Here is a 21,300-nt window from a genome sequence, read left to right as displayed (position 1 = left end):
CTGGAACAGGGTTCAGAGGTCCTGTACTGCTTCAGGCAGACAAGAGCAGGATGCTGTAGAAAAAGTGCAACAATTAATTCTACTGGGCATGGGGTGGATAAAGGCAATGAGTGGGATTTTTCCTTACCTTCAGTGTGAATTTAACTGTTGCTGAAATTAAAGGTGAAATTATTGTTACTTTCAGTGCTGCCAACAGTCTAGATCTGATCTCTTTTGAAAATCTCATGCCACATTCTTTCAGTTGTTTCCAGCTGATTTTGCAGGAATTCTGGAAGATTGGCCTTTCAGTCTTGGGCATATCTTTATGTTATGGTATAATTCCAGCACTGTTTCCTTTTTCTATTTGCTTATTCCCACCACCTCCACCCCCTGTCCTTTTTTTCATCCATCCTTTTACGTCCATCCATTTTCCAACTCTGATAACTGTTTGGGGTTGAGTTTGGTTTTGGTTTTAAAGGGCTTCCCTTTTCCTTTACTCTCCGTGCCACTGCTCCCCCAGAACTCTATGTTAACTGAGGCATCTGTCTGTCTGGTGATTCCCTGCACTAAGGCTCCCTGTAGTCTCAGGACTTGAATGCTACAGGTGCAGCAAAAGGGGCCATGGACTTTCCATATAGTTTCTCTATTTCTTACTCTAAAGGTGGGTGTACTCTAAAGGTGGGTGTAATCCTTGTCTTACAGAATTTTACACTTTAACGAACTGCTGTTTTCCTGAGAGCAAGATAGAGAATGGCAACGTGCTGATAAATATGGCACATGGTCTTAATCTACTGTGGATTTATTAAAGTACAGATGGTGTACTTTCTGAGTTCCTAGAATTACCATAGGAAGTATGTGGTCTTCAAGCTGTTCATATATGATTAAAAAAAACCCCTGATTTTCAGATTTTGGCCAGTGAGGCTGGCTTTGAGAACATCTAAGCTCTAGGGAAAATGCAGCAGAAATTTCCCTGTTTCATCAGTTTTATGAGTTCAAGCCAACAGAATATAATATGGTTTCCACTTTAAGTTCTCATCTGTCTTAAAAGTTTGCAAAATTAGTTGAATGTAGCCTAATATCTGTATTGTTAGGCATGTTACCTGATTTTATTACAGAAGTTTTAGTGCAGTTCCAAGTATTGAATAAAGACTGTGATCCACTAGGTCAGGTAAATTCATTTAGTGATAAATGTTGCCTAGCATAATTGTCCTGAGTGATCAGAAATCTAATTCGAGTCTAATGTCTGCACAAGTCTGCGATGAATAATGCAGCAGAAGTCTGAACTGCCCCTTGCACACCCCTTTTATCTGAATGCAAAAATGTTTCACTCATGAAACAGAGGCCAATCTGACAGTTAAACAGAAAGTCAGAAATTTAACTTTTGCCAGTGAACCATAGTTTTGCATGTCTCACAAATAAATAGTTTTGGTTTTGTGTCTTTTTGCACCATATAAAGAGTGTTGAGTAAATTTGGTGTGGAAAAAGCCACAGAAGCAGCATGTTGGTGATCTATTTTGTGCTTGCATTATATGGATAAAGAATTTGGATTAAAATTCATGTCTGGTTTTCCCCACAGTTGTGCCATTTTCACCAATCTTTACATGAAAGGGAAGGAAAGACTTCTCATTCCTTTTTTCTCCCCTTGATGGCTGTAAAAGTGATTGTCAGGATTTAATGACAAAACAGAACAGGGATTTATTTTGCTCATTCTTTTTTACCTGACTTCTTCCTTTTTTAATTTTTCAAGTCTTTAAAATGTGTGCATAAAAAGCATTTACATATTAAAAAATGGCACAACTTCCCTCAGTTGATCTTAGTGCTGTGAATTTAAGACTAAAAGTCTGTTGAGTAAAGCTTGTATTTGGTTGAGAGAATATTTATTCAGTGCCCCGCTGATCTCAGGACATAAATTAATAGGAAGCTGTAAGGACCTTGCTATGATTTTCTGCACAGAGCTGAAACCTACTTGTGAAAGAACGTTGGTTCTCCAATGCACCTCACAGGGAGCTGATCAAACTTAACCGCCTACTCTGACTTGGTCTTCCCGGCAGGCTGCGTGTGTTAAAGGTCTCCTCTGACCAGCTGTGGCTCAGAAGGGCTGGGGCCACATCTCCAATCCATATCCAGCATTTTGATTTTTAGTTGTAATGAAAGACTTACTTGCAGCAGTAACATGCACTTGGCTTATGATATCAGTAGTTCTTTTTTTAAGGTTCTGTTTATGCAGCTAAGCTTTGCCTGTAGCCATTTCTCTTACTTTAAGCTGCAGCTGCAGAAGAATCATTTGAGCTTACTGAGTTAAAGAAGCAAGAGAGAGGAAACATGATTTAGTGCTAACTAAATCGGTTCGGGAACTGGTGTTGGGTTCTTTTATGAAAGGGTCCACCTGGTTCTTTGGTGTAGACAGAACAATTCAGACCAAGCTGCAATAAACCCGTGTGCATAAATGATGCGGGCAGAATATTTGCTGGATCTGCTGCGTTGTATGCTCTGAACTGTGCGCTCTGAGAGCCTTCTGCCCTCACATTTGTATGTCACTCCTTGAAAAAGAATTAGATAAGGAGCTTTATGCAAATTCAGCCTAGGAGTTCTCAGTAGGTAGTGCCAGCTGTTACTCTTTATTAAAGTCACTGCAGAACTGAAAGGACACAGGTCTATGTTCTTACCATTGCCCTCAACAAGAGAGATGCAGACAACATACTTCCTTGGGGGCACAGAGTATATGCTGGGAAGAAATTCTTGATGTTGGAAAGAACAGGAGAGAGCTGATCTCTGCCTTCTGCAGCCTATGTCCTGGGTGATGCGCTCCTATGGAGTGACTGATTCACTAGAAAATTCACAGGCAATAGAAAGAAGGAAAGGTGCTTTATTCCTTTTCCTCTCCTGTCATAGCTATGAACCTGCCATCTGTTCAATACCAAAATAAGCATTTATTCTGCTTTTTCTTCTTTGGTCAGTCTTCTTATTCAAATTGTTTAAGATTTTAGTTAAGAAGAGAAGGCTCAGAGGAGACCTTATTAATAACTGAAGGGAGGGTGCAAAGATGGTGGAGACAGGTTCTTCCTAGTGGTACCCAGTGACAGGATCAGAGGCACCGGGCACCAACTGAGACACAGGAGGTTCCCTTTGAACAACAGGAAACACTTTTTCACTGTGAGGGTGACTGAGTACTGGCACAGGTTGACCAGGGAGCTTGTGAAGCGCCCACCTTTGTAGATATTCAAAAGCCGTCTGAACGTAGTCCTGGGCAGCTGGCTCTAAGTGGCTCTGCTTGAGCAGGAGGCTGGACCAGCTGATTTCCAGAGGTATCTTCCAACCTCAGCCACTCTGTGATTCTGTGATTTGAAATGCCATCTTTCCCAAGTAAAAGCTTCAAAATCAGCTTGGCAGAAACCATGTTGATGAGTGGTCTCCATGTTTTAACAGGTGAAGGCAATGGAGTTTTGGTCCTTGTTAGTAAAAGGAATGATGGATCAGAAGCAGAGTTCATTGTGTCCACAGCTTTTCTCTTTGTGTGTGAGTGCCTCTGTACAGAGATGGCTCAGTTGGTCTGTGTTTCTAAGAACAGCATGGGTTCTGTTTACTGCTGCAGCTCACACCCAGGAGCGAATGACACAGCATCTATGTCTTCTGTATTTCTAGTTCTGGTTGCAGTGTCAAAGTGCTCTGTAAGTACTGAATCAGTGGAAAGAGCCCCAGAGGAACAGGGCAGGGGGGGGCAGGGAAGAGGGAAGGATGGTGAGAAGCAAGGAAAATCAAAATGCTGGAGGAAAAAAACTTTGTGGTAAATGACAATACAGCAGAAGGTTGATGACAGAAGAGGGTGATGGTATGAGATTGAGCCTAGATACAGGGTGAACTGAGGTGAATGGAGTAAGACCTTGGTATCTCAGTCATTTACTAATTTACATCTCGGTCATCTACTGGAACTGACAGAGCAAGAGGACCACACAGGTGTTTGGTGAAATTATGACAACAGGAATTAAAGATGACTGGTACTTGCCTTGGTTCCTTTTACAAATATTTATTCTCACTATGTAAATAAAGAATAAACAAGGGAGGAAGTACAGTAAGTTAAGGCACAAGTACAAAGATCCATTTCACCTGTGGTGTTTCCTGTACATATTATATTGGCTCTGAATATTGCATTTCATCAACAACTTTAGGAAATCACATCTGCTAAGTATTTTGCTGGTGAATATTTTACATACCTTCAAAACATAATGTTCAAGAGGCTTCCCATTTAATTTCTTTTTTTCCATTGCATTTTCTGATTACAGTGTAAAGCAGAAAATATAATTCAGACTATAAAACAGGGTTACTTTAAAGAATCAAGGATTTTATAGTTGCTAGCAGCAAACTCCCCTTTTATACAAGAGCTTCACAATAAAAGTCAATAAGATTTCTTCGGTAATATTTTCAGCTAAATCGACGATTATTAATCTTACTGTCATAGCAAAGTAAATGTGACGGTATTATCAGAATATGTTCTGTCTTTTAAAGTTTGTTGCTTTTTCTCCCTCCCTTCCTTTATAACAGAACAACTGTTAATAAAAATGGAATTTACCAGTTTGAACAGGCTTCCAAATGTAAGGCGATTCAGGACAACATTTTGTCATCATCTGTCAAGAAGAAAAGGTAGGTGTTAACTGTGTTTCCTGCTTTGTTGTTTTTTTGTTGTTTTTTTTTTTAATGGAAGAGTAGAAGATTGCCCTCTTTACATAATTCTTGATGATATTAATGTGGAGCTATACAACAGGAAACAGAAATTGTTCAACCAGTGTTTGCCTGCATTTTTTCTTCCACATGAATAGATTTATTCGAGGTTGGATTTAACTTTTTTTTATTTTCACAATGTAAGCCAAGAAGATTTCTCCTTGCCAGTTAGCAACATTTTATTCCAAGATATTCACAAAAAGGTTGAACAGAATCTGTGATGTATAATTTCATTCTTGAGCGTCTTTTTCCTGATTGGTGAACACTCTTACTATGAGCAACCTCAGTTAATGGATTCTTTTCAGCATATTCACTAGAATAAGTATGGAAATGAACTAGTATAAAAACCTGCTAATTGATTGCACTCATCATAATAACCAGGCATAGGAAACTATTAATTCAATTTTAGATACATTGAAAAAACACCCCAAATTAATTTTGGGTTTCAACTTGCTGTTCTGCCTTTTCCTGATGTGGAAAGAGATACTTAGTATCAGCCCTGCTCGAATTCCTTGCCATTTTCTAAAGTGAAAATGGGAGGAGCAGCCCATTGCTTTTGACATGTAGCATTTTGCCTGTAGGGGTGCACCAATAAATAAAACATTGTAAATAAGAAGGGCTTCCCATTAAGACTGAGTTCCAGCTTAAAATTAATTCTGTGCCATGGTGTCTTTAAAATTGGAATCCCCACCCCCACCTCCATTTGTGAAGAAAAGATAAATAGAATGTGAAACAAAAGCCCTGCTAAAAATAATTATGTGCCTTCCCCCTTTCAAAGGACTGGAAAAGTAAATTTTTTCCTGAACACAAAACCAACATTAAATCATGATTTTAACAGTTCTTCTATCTTTTCTGCCCCTTCTCACTTTCTCATTGTGTTTTAAGGTCTTTCAGCTGCTTTTAAGTCGCTGTATTCCCAGCGTTCTGTCTTTATTCTTAATTCTTTTTTTTTTCTTCTCTATAACCTACTCCCACCAATATTCCACTGCATCAGCAACACTACCATTGAAGTATTTATTCTTCTGAAGGGTGGTAGACCACTATGTTGCTGATGTGCTGCTAGTGTTAGCTGAAACAGGGACTGGCAAAAAGAGGTCAGAGAATAAAGTTGACTGAAAAATTTAATAATTAACACAAGAGGAGGTCAACCAGTCACTGTATTGCTTCCAAAATCCAGTTTAGCAATATAAATGCTGTTATTTATCCTGTGTGTTATGAGGTTGTACTGGCTGCAGCAATGCCGACATGCTCTTCATATCTAGAATGTTTTGGAGCTGAGATTGTAGGAGAAACTTCAGGAGGTGTGATACCGTTATTCTGTGGCTAAAAAGAAAGGAGCTGCACCATTTAATGAGGCAGAAGATGAATTGGACAGGTAGGAAGAGAAACTGATGCTTGGAACAAAGGAGCAAGGGATTGCTTTGTGGTATGAATATTGCAACTCATTGTCCTTCACTGAGAGGAGCTGCAGCAATCTTTGCTGCTTTTTCAAGGTGTGACCCACAGGTATACAAATGCTTTATATTGCAGTTCTAGAGTTTCAGGGACATTCTGGACACTCTTGCCTCTTAAATTGGCAGAAAGGGGGAAAAAATACTATTGTAAAGCTTGTCAAATGATTTGATAGTAAAAAAATGCTATGTAAGTGGGAAGTTATTGTTATAGCAGGTATGTGCTGGTGCTGATAAAGAGCCTGAAATGCTGAGTTTTGCTGGCAGTTTTCCATTTTTATTCTAGAGCAAGCCTTGTGCACACTCTCCTGAGGGCTTTAAAAACTGATAGTTGTTTTTGTAGTATTTAAGTGTCCGAAGGCAAAAGGGATCTTCCTTTTCTCTTGCATTTCCTGCCACTTTTTCTTTTTATTTGTTTCTTTTTTGAGCATAAGCTGTCAAGTAGGAATATCTTTTTTCATTCCTGCTGCTCATTTTTTCTTCTAATTCTGATAGCTTTTTTAAAGTAGATGTTTAGTTTTAGCAAGTAACCAGTGGGCCCGCATCTGTGTCTCCGTTGTGACATTTTACCTATTGCCTCCCTAGTATCTCAACACTTCTGTCCTTGCTGTTGTCCTTTAGATATCTGCCAAAAATTAGAAGATACTTATACTTTGTCAGTGCCTCAACTGTGCATAATAATTCCACCTTAGCTACTGCAGTTAATGTAGAAGGTCACAGAGTACCTGACAAGTACTACAGGCAAAAAAAAAACCCTTTCAGGTGTTATTTGTCAGCAAGGCTTATATAGTATAAATGAGTTTCCTACAATAGCAAGTTATTATAATGGTTGTGGTGCAGGTGGCAGACAAAAACAGAATGAAGCATGTTTCATTCACTATTCTCAGCACTGTAATTATTTTCTTTTCCACGTATTTTAATAGTTCAATTTACCTGAGCTTTTTTTAATCTTAATAATAAACCCCTTTTAGCATTAGTGAATATGTGCTGTAAACTCCTGGGTGCCAGTGGAAATCTATGTATTGTCCCAGCTCTTTAAAATGGAACGGAGGAGAAGAGGATTGTCTGGTTGCAGCAGGCCATGAAATGATACCCTGATGGCCTTCTGGACTGATTCCATTGGAGGAAAGAGTCCATAAGGCTCCTTTAAAGCAGTAAATGCTAATATAGGCTTTTTGAGAGGAAAACAAAGCTTTCTGGGCTGTAAACCCAGCTGCAGCAAATCCCCCAACTTCTCTTTGGGTCTTAAAAAAAAAAAAAAAGTATGGGAATATTGTCTGTATTCGAGTAGAGTTTGGTTCCTGGAAGCCTTGCATCGCTGTGAGCAGATGTGGTGGCTGCCTTGCAGCACTGCCACTGTTGGGAAGCTCGTGTCCCCCAGCACATGCTGCTGGGATGTCTGCTGCTTGTGGTGCTCTGCTCAGAGCTGAGTTCTGATAGTCCATAGTGTCTTTGTAAGGCACAAGAGGAGTAAAAGTGGGTGCATAGGGTGAGCAGAGGTGGTGGTCTGCCTTGTAAAGACCTGTAAGTGCAGCTTTTCTGGGTGAGCTTGTAAGCTTAGACACCTCCAAGCAGGAGTGATTCTATCCAGTAGACAGCAGTGGAAAGGCAGCAATGTTCTTGCATTGTATTGGTGTTTTTTCCCTAGGTGCAGCTTCTGTTACGTGTATAAGAAGGTCCTTACATTTTTCTGACAGTGAGTGATGGTGTTTCTCATGAGGCCTCAGAACTAGCATTATGGATGATGCTTTGATTTGTCTCCTTACCAGATGTCTCCCTTTAATTTGCTAATAACTTGTCAGTCTGTGCAATTTCTTTCTGAGCTGATGGTGATTTTTCTTTTAATTTCTGACTCTGATCTTCATCTTACCAATGTCTTTAGGCTAGAATTTGTTTTTCCTCTCTTTTTTTTTTGGCTCCTGGATAATGATAGCCTAAGTAAGTCTTCTTGCCATGTTATCCTATTAATTTTTGGAATTTTCCTGTAAGTTCCAGCATCTACAAGTTATTTATTGTTCAGCCTTAAGGAATAAAACTAGATGAGTGATTCAGCATCAGCATAGGCTATTTTAAACTTGTGCTTCTATGCCATCCTCCCCCCCTACACACTCCCTGTCCTGCCCTGTGCTGGTACTGACACTTGTGTGACCCCACAGTGAGCCAATTTAGGTAGCAGCTTCATGAAGAAAGTAGTTCCATTTGCTCTGGCTGCAGTTCTAAGGCTGCTATTATACCATACCAGCAGGCAGCTGCCAAAACAGGAAGGTCTTGTTCCCAGTTTCTCCACTGCCATCACCCCTTGCTTATACTGGCTGTGGTGTTCAATGGAATTTTTCCTGATCTGATCTAACACACTAAAGAAGGAGAAAATGTATATGCATATTTTTTTCCTTCTGGGTTATTTTTTTTGCTATGACAGTAAATTAAAGAGGCCTATGAAGGCATTTAACAAGTGCAAAAGCTGGCAAAAACAAAACAGAGGTGGAGTCAAGTAAGTACCAGCAGTGGTACAAGGGAGAGAACAGATTCAGAGTTGGACTGGAAGGAGGAAGAATGTACTGCACCAGGTCAGGTCAGCTACAGCTGCAAGGAAACTAGTTTCACTCTTCTCCCACCTCTGCCCATTCATTCCTGCTCTCTTGAGTTGTGTAAGGACTCAGTAAAACCAGTTTAGTCACAATCATCTAGTTCCTTTAAGTGTTTGCTCAGTCTGGAGAATGCAAATCAAGCGTACATGCTGTCACCAGTGCAAACTTGAGCCAAAGACCAGTTCTAATGCAGTATTCCTCTTAAAAGTTTTAAATTTTTTTTCTACGTGGAAATGGGAAATGTTTTTACTCGGTTGCAGTACTTTTATGAAGCAAACAATGGGATCTGTTTTTTCAAATGTTTACCATATAGCTGTGTTGTTGAACACAAAGAAGGAAGCTTTTGGGTTGTTGACCTCTGCTGCTGTAAACCAGCACAGCCTTTTTTATATTCCTTCTTCTCAATTCTCATGCGGCATTTAAAAACAGGTGATGTTTCTTTCCATCCCAACTCTTGTAAAACTGTTCAAAATACCCACTTTTAAGTTCCAGCTTACATAAACTCATGATCATTTGGGTTTGGGCCAAGGTTAAGCCATTTTTGCTAAAATAATACAAGGTAGATCTTTTCTGAAGACGTGAGTCCCATAGAATTTGCAGTCATGGCATCCATATAATCTCTTCTTCCCATTCATCAAGTGCTCCTTATTAGTCAGTTATTGTTTTTAAAAAACCTATGTTAGGTTACCCAGCACAAATGGAAGAACTGTTAACATTGAACCTATAAGGGAGGAAATGTCTCTATTCTTTTGACTTACATGTTCTGAAGTATTTCATATATGGACAAATTTAAATCTTTTGAAAGGGTTTAAATGGAGCAGAAAGCTCTTTGGTTATATGTACCAATGTAACCAAAGTGCTGGTTGACATAAACCAACAGATTTTTATATTTAAGAGATAATTTGAAGGAAAACTTACATTTGTAAATATTGGTCTATGGTCTTAGATGATTGAATTGAGCTTTGAGAACTATAAGGTAAATGAAAGAAAAGGCATAAGAAGTGTAATGTCTCATCTTGGCTTGCAAGAGCCACATTTCAAAACATTTTTGAAGTTTAAAACACTGAGTGCAAGAAAGAGGGGTTTTTTGTATTATTTTGGACTTTTGCACTTGAAATTATTTCTAATAATATCAAGATACTTATGGTCAAATATTAAAGCTTGAGCCAGTGTACTTTTGAAAGTTTCTGGAAATAAAAGTTCATTAGGACGTCAGTATTAAGAAGAGATGTTTAATAGGACATGCTAATTAAATGAGGATAGTACTGTTACAAATTACAAAACTAAAATAGGTCATGGAGTTCTAAAAGCAATCTATTATATATGCACCATGCACATTATTATTAATACATGCATCATTTGAATGTTTTAGAGACTGTTTCTGAATATGCATACATATATATATTCTAGTGTTTGATGTTGCCTTTTTTAGATATTCGGAAGATTATTATCTTCATATAGTCACAAAACTGCAGAACTGCACCTGGATAAGGAGACCAGAAGAATCTACAAAATTCAGGTAACTTTCATTGTTTCATTTAGCAAAACTGTTTACCCTAGATTTGTATAACAAGCCATAAGTTTAAATTTCAGTTTTGAAAAGATAATTTTGTATGCTTTTAGAGTGCATTCATAGCTATACATTTCTATTAATTCTTTGATGCTGGGGTTCTTATGGTTTGAATTGAACTGTGCAAACTGAGTAGGATAAGAGAACTACACAAATGAAGTGATTTCACCTATCTTCACTATAATGAATTGTTAACTAACTTAAGTAAAATGAATTAAAATATTCCTGACACAAAACCTACTGTATTAATCAGTGATGTGATTTTGTTCATGTGAACTGGCACTCTGGTAAAAGCCTGTGTAATGAAGCAGTGTATTTCTCACCCCAAGACTATTGCTTCCATTATAGAAGTGCTCAAGGCACTCATTAGGTTTGACACTCATGTCATGGCCTCTGAGCATGTAAGCACATGATGACATCTGTCCTTGTTCAGGATGGTACGTAAGTACATACTCCGTAGGGACAGTGATCCCTGAAAAGCTTCCACTCTCATTTGGAAATGCATCATGCTGGTTTTAGAGAATAGCTTCATTGTGCCAACCCTGTTTTCTCCAGGGGAAATACTCTCTTGAAGTACATGGATCATAATTAAATATTCTGTCATGATCATTAAAAATAAATAAATTGACCTACCTTCCAAGTCACTGGAGTTAATTGGCATTGAAAACTTAATATCCACATGCTCAGCACGATACGCCTGGAAGAAGTAGTTTTTGGGGATGGGTAAAGCTTCTTGTGCAACATAAATTGCAGGGTTCGCTGTGTATTGTAGTTAAGATGGTGTTTCCCAAAGCTGAGGTAGGAGAATACGTAGAGTTAAGGTTTAAGAAACTTTCCGTTAACTCAGGCAGGCTTTAGCTGCACACAGAGTATCAGAGCATGATAAGGAGCTGTAGAAGCAGCCCATTCTATTTCAGAACAGGCAGGTGTCTTGTACAGAGTTGAGAAGAGGTGAAGCTGCTCTCTTCTGCTCTTCACCATGCTTTTTGTTTTCCATTCTTTTTTTTTAACTTCTCCTACTTCCGAATGTACCAGACACCACTTACCAGGAATTTGCCACTTCTGCTGCTGAGCTAGGTATGAGTCAGTAGCAGAGTAACCCCTCCTTGTTCCAGCTTCACTTCCTCATTTATTGTTTCTGCAATCTGTCTTCCATTGGGCCAACTTCTACATTTTCTAGGCCTATGGGAATCAAACATGACACTCTCTATCTAAACTGTCATATGAGACTGTTGGACTTTTAAGTACAGGATGCTTACTGTTCCTTTTGCTGTCCTTGCCTTCCAGCAAGGAATGTGGGTCATAAGTAGGCAAGGTGGGTTATACAATAAATTATCAGACTGGAAATATTCAAAAGTGAAAAATTTGGAGTGCACTGAGCCAGCTAGAAAGTGTGGACTGTATGTACATTGAGGTGAGCTTGCTAGCTTTAACTTAGCTCAAATACCAGTGAAACAAATCTTTTGAAACCCATGGTTCGGCACAGGCTGGGCAAACTCTTGTTACTTAATCAACATGCAAAGGCTGTGCTGTTACGGTTTCATTACTTTTTAACATTCAAACTAGCTAGAATATTAGCTAGTTGATATGTACTTAACCCATTGTGCAATTATGATGAAAGTACTTTATATTCCTCTGTCCCCATGAAAGTTGATCTGTTTTGTTATCATCCAAAATTTCCATTGATAATGACCAAGGACTGGTACTTTGGTTTAGGACACTACAGATGATTATTTTACAAAAGTTGTGTGCTTTTGTGTAAGTCTTTTTCCATTCTCTCAAACTCCTCTCTGTTGTTTTTTGGAAATAGGTTATTAAAATTTTACAGCTGTCCTTGCTCCCAGACCACACTGAAGACTTTCAAGGCTCTTAGCAGTTGGTCAATAGAGGCTTTAAAAAAAGAGAAAAACAAATAAGGTATAAAATTTACAGAATAAATCTGTGTACACTCCTTGCTTACAGCACTCCCAAACTTGTTTATCAGAATTAAGCTCAAAAGCCTGGAACTAGCTTTGTAAGGACACTCTAGCCGAGAAATGATGCATTGACAGAGCACTATGGGGAGCACAGCTTCTAGAAATGTAGTGAAATAAATGAATAAATAATCCCTTGGCAGTACATCTCTTCCTTTTTCTAACTTTGCCTAGTGCCAATAATGCATAATAATTGTGTAATACAAATATTATTCAGTTCTAAAAATCTCATTAAGTAGGTAGATAAACACACCCATTTTGCAGAAGAGGAAATTAATCTCAGAGGGGCTGTGCAGCAGGAATTGGGAAATACAGCTAGCCACTTTCAGGAGGAGAGCCTGAAGCTGCCTGTGTCGTATTATTCACCTGCCAGTGCCACCAGAAGTCTGCCTGCTGACTAGACTGCAGAGAAGCTGCTTGAGTTCTTTCCCTGTTTGCCCATCTGTTAAATGGAGTGAACACTTACATGCTTCTCAGGTGTGATGTCAATTGTATGACATCTCTCTATTATCCTGAAGTTCTGAAGAACAGGCATGCATATTTATAAGGGATTTAATGCCATGTGCTTCAGGGCATAAACTGACCTCTAATTAATAAGGTTCAAAAGCAGCTTCCTGTGGGGTAGTGCATTTTTCAGAGAAGCTTTCTTGTATTTTCCTTTGCAGTTTTTGCTGTGGGTTCCATCATACTGGTGGTAGAGTGAAGGAATATGTGATCTGAGTCAGTAACTCTTATGTTCCTAGAAGACAGCACTGTGTGCCAGCAAATACACATCAGTTCTCTTTGTAAGCCACACTCCCAGCAGATCCAGGCCAAATAAAAGAATATGAATAGAAGTGCAATGCAGGAAAGAAATACTTGTCTTTGTATTTGGCAAAATAGTTACAGCAGACAGCCATGCATGGCAGAAACCACAGTGGGTTTGCCAACCCAATGTACAAAAAGCAGAATGCAGGACCCTGTTTGCCATGAAGCTGTGCAAACAGTTTTATTTGTTGTCAGAGAGCTGCCCTGTTCCAAACTGCTTTCTCTAAAGCTGCTCTGCTGTGCAGGCTCACATGCACTTGGCTAGATTGCTGTCTGGCAGTGGTCAGTGGTTCTTGACAGCTATGTCCTCCATGTCTTGACAGCTAGGTGCTCTAGACTCTTCACCAGCTTCGTTGCCCTTCTCTGGACACGCTCCAGCACCTCTACGTCCCTCTTGTAGTGAAGGGCCCAAAACTGAACACGGTGTTTGAGGTGCAGCCTCACCAGGGCTGAGTACAGGGGGACGATCACTTCCCCAGCCCTGCTGGCCTCACTGTTCCTGATACAAGCCAGGATGCTACTGGCCACTTTGGCCACCTGGGCACACCGCTGGCTCATTTTCAGCCAGCTGTCAACCTGCACCCCCAGGGCCTTTCCTACCAGGCAGCTTTCCAGCTGCTCTTCCCCAAGCCTGTTGCGCTGCCTGGGGTTGTTGTGCCCCCAGTGCAGGACCCGGCCTGCCCAGACCCCCCTGCAGAGCCTCCTGCCCTCAGGCAGATCAACGCTCCCCCCGCTTGGTGTCCTCTGCAAACTGGCTGAGGGGGCACTCGATCCCCTCGTCCAGATCATTGATAAAGAGATTAAACAGGACTGGCCCCAGTACTGAGCCCTGGGGAACACCACCGGCCACCACCCAGATGTAACTCCATTTACTATCACTCTTTGGGCTCAGCCATCCAGCCAGATTTTAACCCAGAGAAAAGCACACCCGTTCAAGCCCTGAGCAACCAGTTTCTCCAGGAGAATGCTGTGGGAGATAGTGCCAAAGGCTTTACTGAGGTCCAGGCAGACAACATCCACAGCCTCCCCCTCACCCACTAGGTGGGTCACCTGTCGTGAAAGATCAGGTTCATCAAGCAGGACCTGCTTGTCATGAACCCACACTGGCTGGGCCTGATCCCCCTGTTGTCCTGCCTGTGCCACATGATGGTGCTCAGGCTGATCTGCTCCATAACCTTCCCCTGCACCGAGGTCAGGCTGCCAGGCCTGTAGTTCCCTGGGTCCTCCTTCCTGCCCTTCTTGTAGCTGGGCATCACACTGGCCTCCAGTCTTCTGGGACCTCTCTAATTTGCCAGAACTGTTGATAAATGATGGAGAGTGGCTTGGCGAGCTCCTCTGCCAACTCCTTCGGTACCCTTGGGTGGATCCCACCCAGCCCCATAGACTTGTGCATGTTTAAGTGGAGCAGTGCATTACTAACCCTTTGCTCCTGGACTGTGAAGACTTCATTCTGCTCCCCTGACTTGTCTTCCAGTTCAGGAGGCTGAGTACCTGGACGGTAACTGGTCTTACTGTTAAAGACTGAGGCAAAGAAAGCATTAAGTATCTCAGCCTTTTCCTCGTCCTGAGCAGCAGTGTTCCCCACTGCATCCAATAAAGGTTTACCCACATGTTTCTCAAAATCAAGAAAAATCACGAGGCAAGTACAAGCCACGATGTTCTTTTTAGTATCTCCCATTATCCACAGTCAATTTTCTCTGGTTGATTTTTGTCCAACCTGTGTCGGGGAAGCAGTCTCCTGGCCTTTCAGTTATTTCTACCTGTAATGCTGACATCAGCAGTATCAGATTTAGGCTGCCCTCAGAGGAGCAAGTGCAAGCACTGGGTTCATTGCCCTTGAAATCTAGTTAAGATTTATCATGCCCCACAGTAGTCTATGTCAGCCATTGCTAGAGGTTGTATCTAACTTACAATAGAAGCTAGCAAAGGTGATGTACATACAACAGAAGTGGTGAAAATGGCATCCTACTAACAGTGATTTAAGGAAGTCATTCCAATGTTTCCTACTACTGACATACAAAGAACTATTTAAGTGTTTTTTATTCAGACCTTTCTTTTATGAGATTCAGCTGTGCTTCTCTTGTTCTTTTTTTTATTTTGCTTGTTCTTTATGGCTCTACAGTCATCTAGCATCTCCACACTACCCCTTTGTTTCTAAGCCCACCTGTATTCTTCCTTCCTTTTCAGATTTACATCAGCTTTAAATTGTTTTAGAGAAAGCAAGTCCTCAGGTTTCTTGATTATAAGAGAGGATTGGTAGAAGCTTGGAAAGGGAAGAGAAATAATCCTGCAGCTGTCTGGAAGCGTTATTCTTAAAGCTCCAGCAAAAAGCCACGCTGGGTAGCTTCCTCTGCGATGGCTCTTCTAGCTGCAGTCAGTAGAGTCTCAGGTTCCCTAGGTAACCTGAATATTAATTATTATATTAGTATTCTTCAAAGGTTTTCCACTTAAAAGAAATGTTTCATTAGTGCAACAAATTACAGAGCCCAATTGGGTGCAAGCTGTAATTGTTCTTTACACCTCCACATCTCTTTGCTTTACAGACTTTTAAGCTTGATTTATTCTCATTTGGGCTATACACCCATGGTGGGAAATAATCTGCAGGTTTTGGTGGAAGCTAACAAGTAGCTAAAACAGCCCTCAAAATGTCTGGGGCGGAGGGGAGGGAGGATATGGAGAAAGCCTAAGCAGATGCTGTGTTTCAGAGAAACCTCTGGGCATTGTGTTTTCTGGGCCATCTCGCTTAGCTTGGAGCCTGGCAGAGCAATGCAACAGTTTTTCAGGAGTGGTATCACACTGGCATAGCCCTGTGTGAACTGTGGGTAATGGGCTGCTCCCCATGGAAATACCATTCCTGACAAAGCTTATTTGCATTTGGTAATGAAGGGAGAAGGAAATTCCTATGTGTAAAATACACTTCTAAACCCCCTGATGTTACACTGCAGTTCAGCTGGCACACTGCTCCACCCCACAGAAATATTTTTAACTTTTTTTTAAAAGAAAACATTGCTACTTTAAAAAAAGAACCCTAGGTCTTGAAAAGAATAGTTAAAAGATCAAACCATTTTCCCAGTCCTGTAATTTCCCCTCCTGCTTTTTATTCCACTCGACCTCTATTACCCTTTTCCCACTTTAATGTCTTTTCTGAAAAGTGTGTTAAACATTCCTGCAGATTATAAAATCCCACTCCTTCTTGAAGAGATTAATTTGTAGTGTGCTACACTCTTAACATATATAAGAGTATTGCTTAATACATCTGTGTACTGTGATGAATCACAGCTGAAACAAATATAATACCCTGCAAGGTCAATTTATGCTTGCATAAGCTCACACCACCACATAATCAATAGCTTTCCTAACACTAAACAGATCAATAATTCCACTGTATTCTCTGAAATCTTCCATTCCAGTATATAAGAAAATACACAGAGCTCAGAGATTACAGTGTGATTTAAGAGTACATTCGCTGCATAGGTTTAATAGATCATATGTAAAATCAGGAGTATATATTTGGAGACATATTTCTATTTCAGAAGAGGAAAAAGGCTGGGTGGAGAGATAGTAATTAGTGACAGTTTGGAGAAATGGTTGAATCTTTTAATTGCTCTACAGACTATATACTTTCCTAAAGGTTGGAGGATTCCTATAAGGAGAACCTAATTTTGGATCAGGCTGAGTTAATTATGTCTTCACAGTGGACTCTTTAAATAATCTTTCACTTGAAAATGTTAATACGTTTTTTACATATTCAGCTTTGATTTCAGATTCAACCCTGTTGGCTTTCATTGTCTTAATCATTTATGTTACTTCATTTATAGGCGGTTCAAGGGTTGTCAGTGTAGCGTTCCCCTTCAACATGTTCTGTTGCAGATACCGGATTTAACCACTCTTTTCTAAAATACTGGAATATGTCATAATATGCCTCACTGCACTTTGCTGCTATTGACCTGGATTGACAAGAGCCTGGAGAAACCCATATCATTGTCTAAAGCACCCAGTGCAGTACAGTAAGATAATTGCTTGCTCATTATAAAATATTACAGCAATGGACGTAGATAAAAGGTAGTCTTGCACTGTTTGTAGTTGTACCCTTGAAATTTGCTGTTATATAGTGGGCTTTTTTGTGGGTTCTTCTCTGTACCATCACGACAGTCTCTTCAATGTGAAACCTCAAAGTCTTTGTTGTCTTCACACGTGCAGTACAATAGCTCACATGAACTAATGATTACAAATACCTAAGCTAGGTGAACCATTAAAGCAAGCTATTAGGCAAGCATACACTTTTTCTGGTTATTAGTAATCCAGACTTTTGTCACTTGGAATACTTTGCCCTTTATTCAATTTATTCCAATTATATTGCAAACTGCTGTGAAATATACTTAGCATCAGGCTTGCAGGAGTTACAGCTTTAAATATTTGCTAGTCTTACTTTGTGTTTGGTTATGTCGTTTATGTGGTGGTTATGTGTGTTGGCTAACTGAAGATCCACAAAAGGGTACGTCTGTGTAAGCACTGCTGGTGTAGCTAACGTGCAAGTGCTTTATAACAGGACTGATACAATACTCTTTGCGCAAACAAACATTTGCTTGTAGGCTTGTAGAGATGTTTGTAGAAGGTGACTTAGAATCAAATGGACTTCAGTCATTTCTGAAAGATGTTTGGCCAAATACATATGAAAAGATCTCCAGTTGTTGATATTCTGCACCTTGCCTACACAGTCTGTTTCAGTGTGCTTCCTAATACTGAACTTAAGCTTTCTTTAGTGCAAATTAAGATGATTTTCCTCACCCTCCCTACCGTGGCCTTAAAACAGTTGAGTATCTACTATTTAGAAAAATGTTTTGCATATTTTGGTACTTCTGCAGTGTCAATCCCCATCCACTTTCCCCTCCTCTGACCTTAATTTAGTCCAATATATAATGACAGTGAAATATTCCACACTGTCCTCAGCTATGAAGAATGCCCTCTGGCCCCAGGTCTACAGGCACTGGCATCACACTGAACTGTAGCCTAACCAAAAGAAATACTATTAAGTTCACACAGTTTTGTCAGATTATGCAGGCTTCTGTCCCCCTGAGGATCACGGTTATAACTGTGCAGGCCCAGTTGTCCAGCTCTAGGCTGGAGCAGACAATTCCAGTGGTATACGCCCTTTCCTGTGTCCCAAAGTACAAGGATGTGTAAAGTTTTGGTGCAGAAGCAAGTGCCTTTTCACACCAGATACGTACCTGAATAAGATATTTTTTGAACATATAGAACAAAATTACTTTTAGCTAAGCATTTCTGATGGAAGAATGTGTTCTGAATAAAAACCATCCTACTTACTGCAGGAGAATGAATCAGAGGTCCTCTTGGTACTGGTTTCAGTAGTTTGCAGCAGTGGGGAGTTTTTAAACTCAGTGGAAGCTCTTAGGACAAATTTCACCCCTATTATAGATTCTTCCCATTCCATTTAGGATAAGGGCAGTGCTGGCTTTTGGACCAGCTGAGAAACTCTGCTAGCCCTTGACTAACCATTGACTGCTTTAGCCCTCATGGCTGGTTCAGATTGAGTTGTTGAAAGGAAGATGTTGAGACTTTTGCAGTCTCTTCAGGATGTGTGCACACCATGTCTTGTCAGCAGGCATGTGCAGCCTGTATGCAAGCGCTGAACCAGCTAAAATGCATGTATTCATATTAGTGCAGAACCAAGCTGAGCTAATTAATTTTGCTACTTGGAGGGATACAAATAGTTCAGGCTGAGCTTCTTGGCTACAGAGCTACCACAGGATCTGCAAAGAAACTACATCAGCATATTTAGATACTGTAGATGCTTAACTGACTAGCACTACACAGAGTGAACTATCAATGTGAAGTGTTTCTGTTAATGCAGAGGGCTTTGGAAACGTGTACAATCAAGGCAGCAGTCCTCTATTACTGCCCACAGTTAAGTGTGGACTAGCTGCATAGCAATTGCAAAGCAATGTTATTCCTTTGGCTTGTCACAATACTTTGATAACTTGCTTCAGAAGCCAGGATTTTCTTAAATTCCCAGCAGCCGCAAACCTGAAGAAATTATCTGGATGCCTGCCATGTGGGCTCATAATTCCATCCCACTTGACCTCAATACAAAAATGGGTCTGGTGTCCTTGGTCCACAAAGGATGAAATTCGTTGAAAGCCTGTGGTGAACAACAAAATACATTCTCCAGTGCAACAATGACTCTGTGTTGTCTACTATGAACAAAACTTCACAGAGAAATGCAGCATACCACTCCTGTTAGGTTATTGATTAAGAATATCATGACTGTATTTATTCAGTTTTATGAGGTATGTATTACTAGTCCAAATGGTGTCTTTTTCCAGGTACTGGTTTTGTTCCTCACTTGTTACAAGTGAAATTTTCCAAATAATGCATCAACTGCCTTTCTACTTATCTTGGCGTAAGAAATATCTGTGGTTGATAGTAAGCCTCAGGATTTAAAAGTAGCTCTTAGGTTTCACTCCACTTCCAGCTGTGTGCAGGAGAAGTGTTGGAGAGAAGGTTTCCTCCAAATAAGAAACTGGCAGTACCAACCTGTACTCCAGAGAAGATACTTTACACACCTAGAGCCTTACAAAACTTGGGTACTTTGACTGCAGCTTGCTTCACTCCAAACTTATAATATTGTGACTGGATCATAAAAACACTTTGTTCTAAGGCAGCCCCCAAGTCTAGCAGCTCTGCTAACAAGTGGAACTTAAACCTTCTTACTGTGGGCTACATCCATGTTCTTACACATATCTGAGGTGGATGCTCAGCCCGTATAGCAACATCCCATCTTCCAAAAGCTGCCTCCATATCTCAGTGTCTTCTGCTGGTCAGAATAGACAATGTGGATCACTTTCTACCCTTCCAAAGAAAATGCAGTTTGGATTTAAGGTGGTACTGTTTGATGCTGTTAAGATTCTGACCCTTGTCTCTTATCCCACTATCTGGTTAGGAACTTCTTTATATGTTGGGTTTTAACAATTTGTCTCCCCAGATGGCATGATACAGAAGTTAAAATGTCTTGACTTTGCAACACCTTACATATAGCACTTGTTAAAAGAATTGGCTTATATGATACATATCTTAATCTTATGAAACACATACTCTTTAGTGTGTCATTACCTCATGACATCAATACTATAATGATGATTGCAGTAATAGATTGCTTGAAATGCCCAGACTCTACCACTTCCTCGTTGTTTGCTGTCAGTTGTAGAGGTACCATGTGTCACAGCTTGTGCAAAATCCTGTATGAACAGATCACTAAATATATTGCCAGTAGGTATTGCTGTCTGCAGTTACATGCATTCTGGCTTGAACTCTGTACATGGATGCTTGGGCACATTTTGATCTAAGTAAGAGGTTTCTGTCGTTGCCTCCAAATTTTTAGCATATATGCTCTTAGGTAACCTAAGTATATATGTCATTAATCAGTATGTATTTTCTTGTTCTTACTGCATTTCTGAACTAGCCTGGCTCTGTTGTACTTCCTCAGTGAATCCATAATATTAATTTAAACTATTATTTTCTTACTAATTCTGATATCTGTTTTTCTTCCAGACTGTTGCTGCTTTTATTGAAGCACTCGTTCTTGTGGAATGAGTAATAAAAAGCAAAACCACGTCATCTGTATTAGTGAATGTTATCTATCATCAGTTTGCTTTTTCAGGTTCTGGTAGCCATCACACAAAGAACAGCTGTTTTACTAAAGCTGGGCAAGGATATTCTGGCATTATGCCTTCTGTGAACGTCTTGTACTTGACATAGATAATATTTAGTGAACGATGGCAGCTCCCTAAGGGTGGGATCCCAACCCAGCAGAGAAGGGACTGGCAGCCGGGCCCATCCCACCTCCTGCCAGGAGTGGGGCAGCCCTAGCCCTGGGTATGGGCACCTCCCTGGGGACAGGATGGGCACAGCTGGAGACTAGCTCTGCTGCAGTGTTGCTGGGTCAGAGGCTGACAGCTCTGGGGCACTGAAATGGGGTCCTGGGCCATGGGCAGGGTGCGAGGGCCCTGAAGGTCTGGGCAGGGGTAGTGAGACTTCATGGTTGTTCTCAGGGCCCAACAGTAATATCTGAATCCTCTTGTTAGCACACGTGTTAAGGTTAGAAAGATGTGGTTATAGGAAAAAGTTACAAGAAAGAAAAGCAAGTGAACTCTAGTCGAGTGGTTCCGTAACATCCAGTGTTTCCAGAATTATTGACT

General features: G+C 40.4%; 1 protein-coding gene across 1 annotated transcript in view; it reads left to right on the top strand.

The window, feature by feature from the left end:
* The window catches only part of ST8SIA6 (ST8 alpha-N-acetyl-neuraminide alpha-2,8-sialyltransferase 6), a 36,612-nt gene that overhangs the window by 6,112 nt on the left and 9,200 nt on the right, over positions 1 to 21,300 (top strand). Inside the window, exons 3-4 of the mRNA XM_055804668.1 lie at positions 4,519 to 4,617; positions 10,167 to 10,253. Coding sequence (XP_055660643.1) covers positions 4,519 to 4,617; positions 10,167 to 10,253 — 186 coding nt within the window. The remainder of the gene's footprint in view (positions 1 to 4,518; positions 4,618 to 10,166; positions 10,254 to 21,300) is intronic.

The sequence above is a fragment of the Falco peregrinus genome, chromosome 5 (assembly GCF_023634155.1).
Source record: "Falco peregrinus isolate bFalPer1 chromosome 5, bFalPer1.pri, whole genome shotgun sequence".
Lineage (NCBI taxonomy): Eukaryota > Metazoa > Chordata > Aves > Falconiformes > Falconidae > Falco > Falco peregrinus.
Note: the sequence above shows the minus strand (reverse complement) of the source record. Positions and strands in the feature narration are given on the sequence as shown.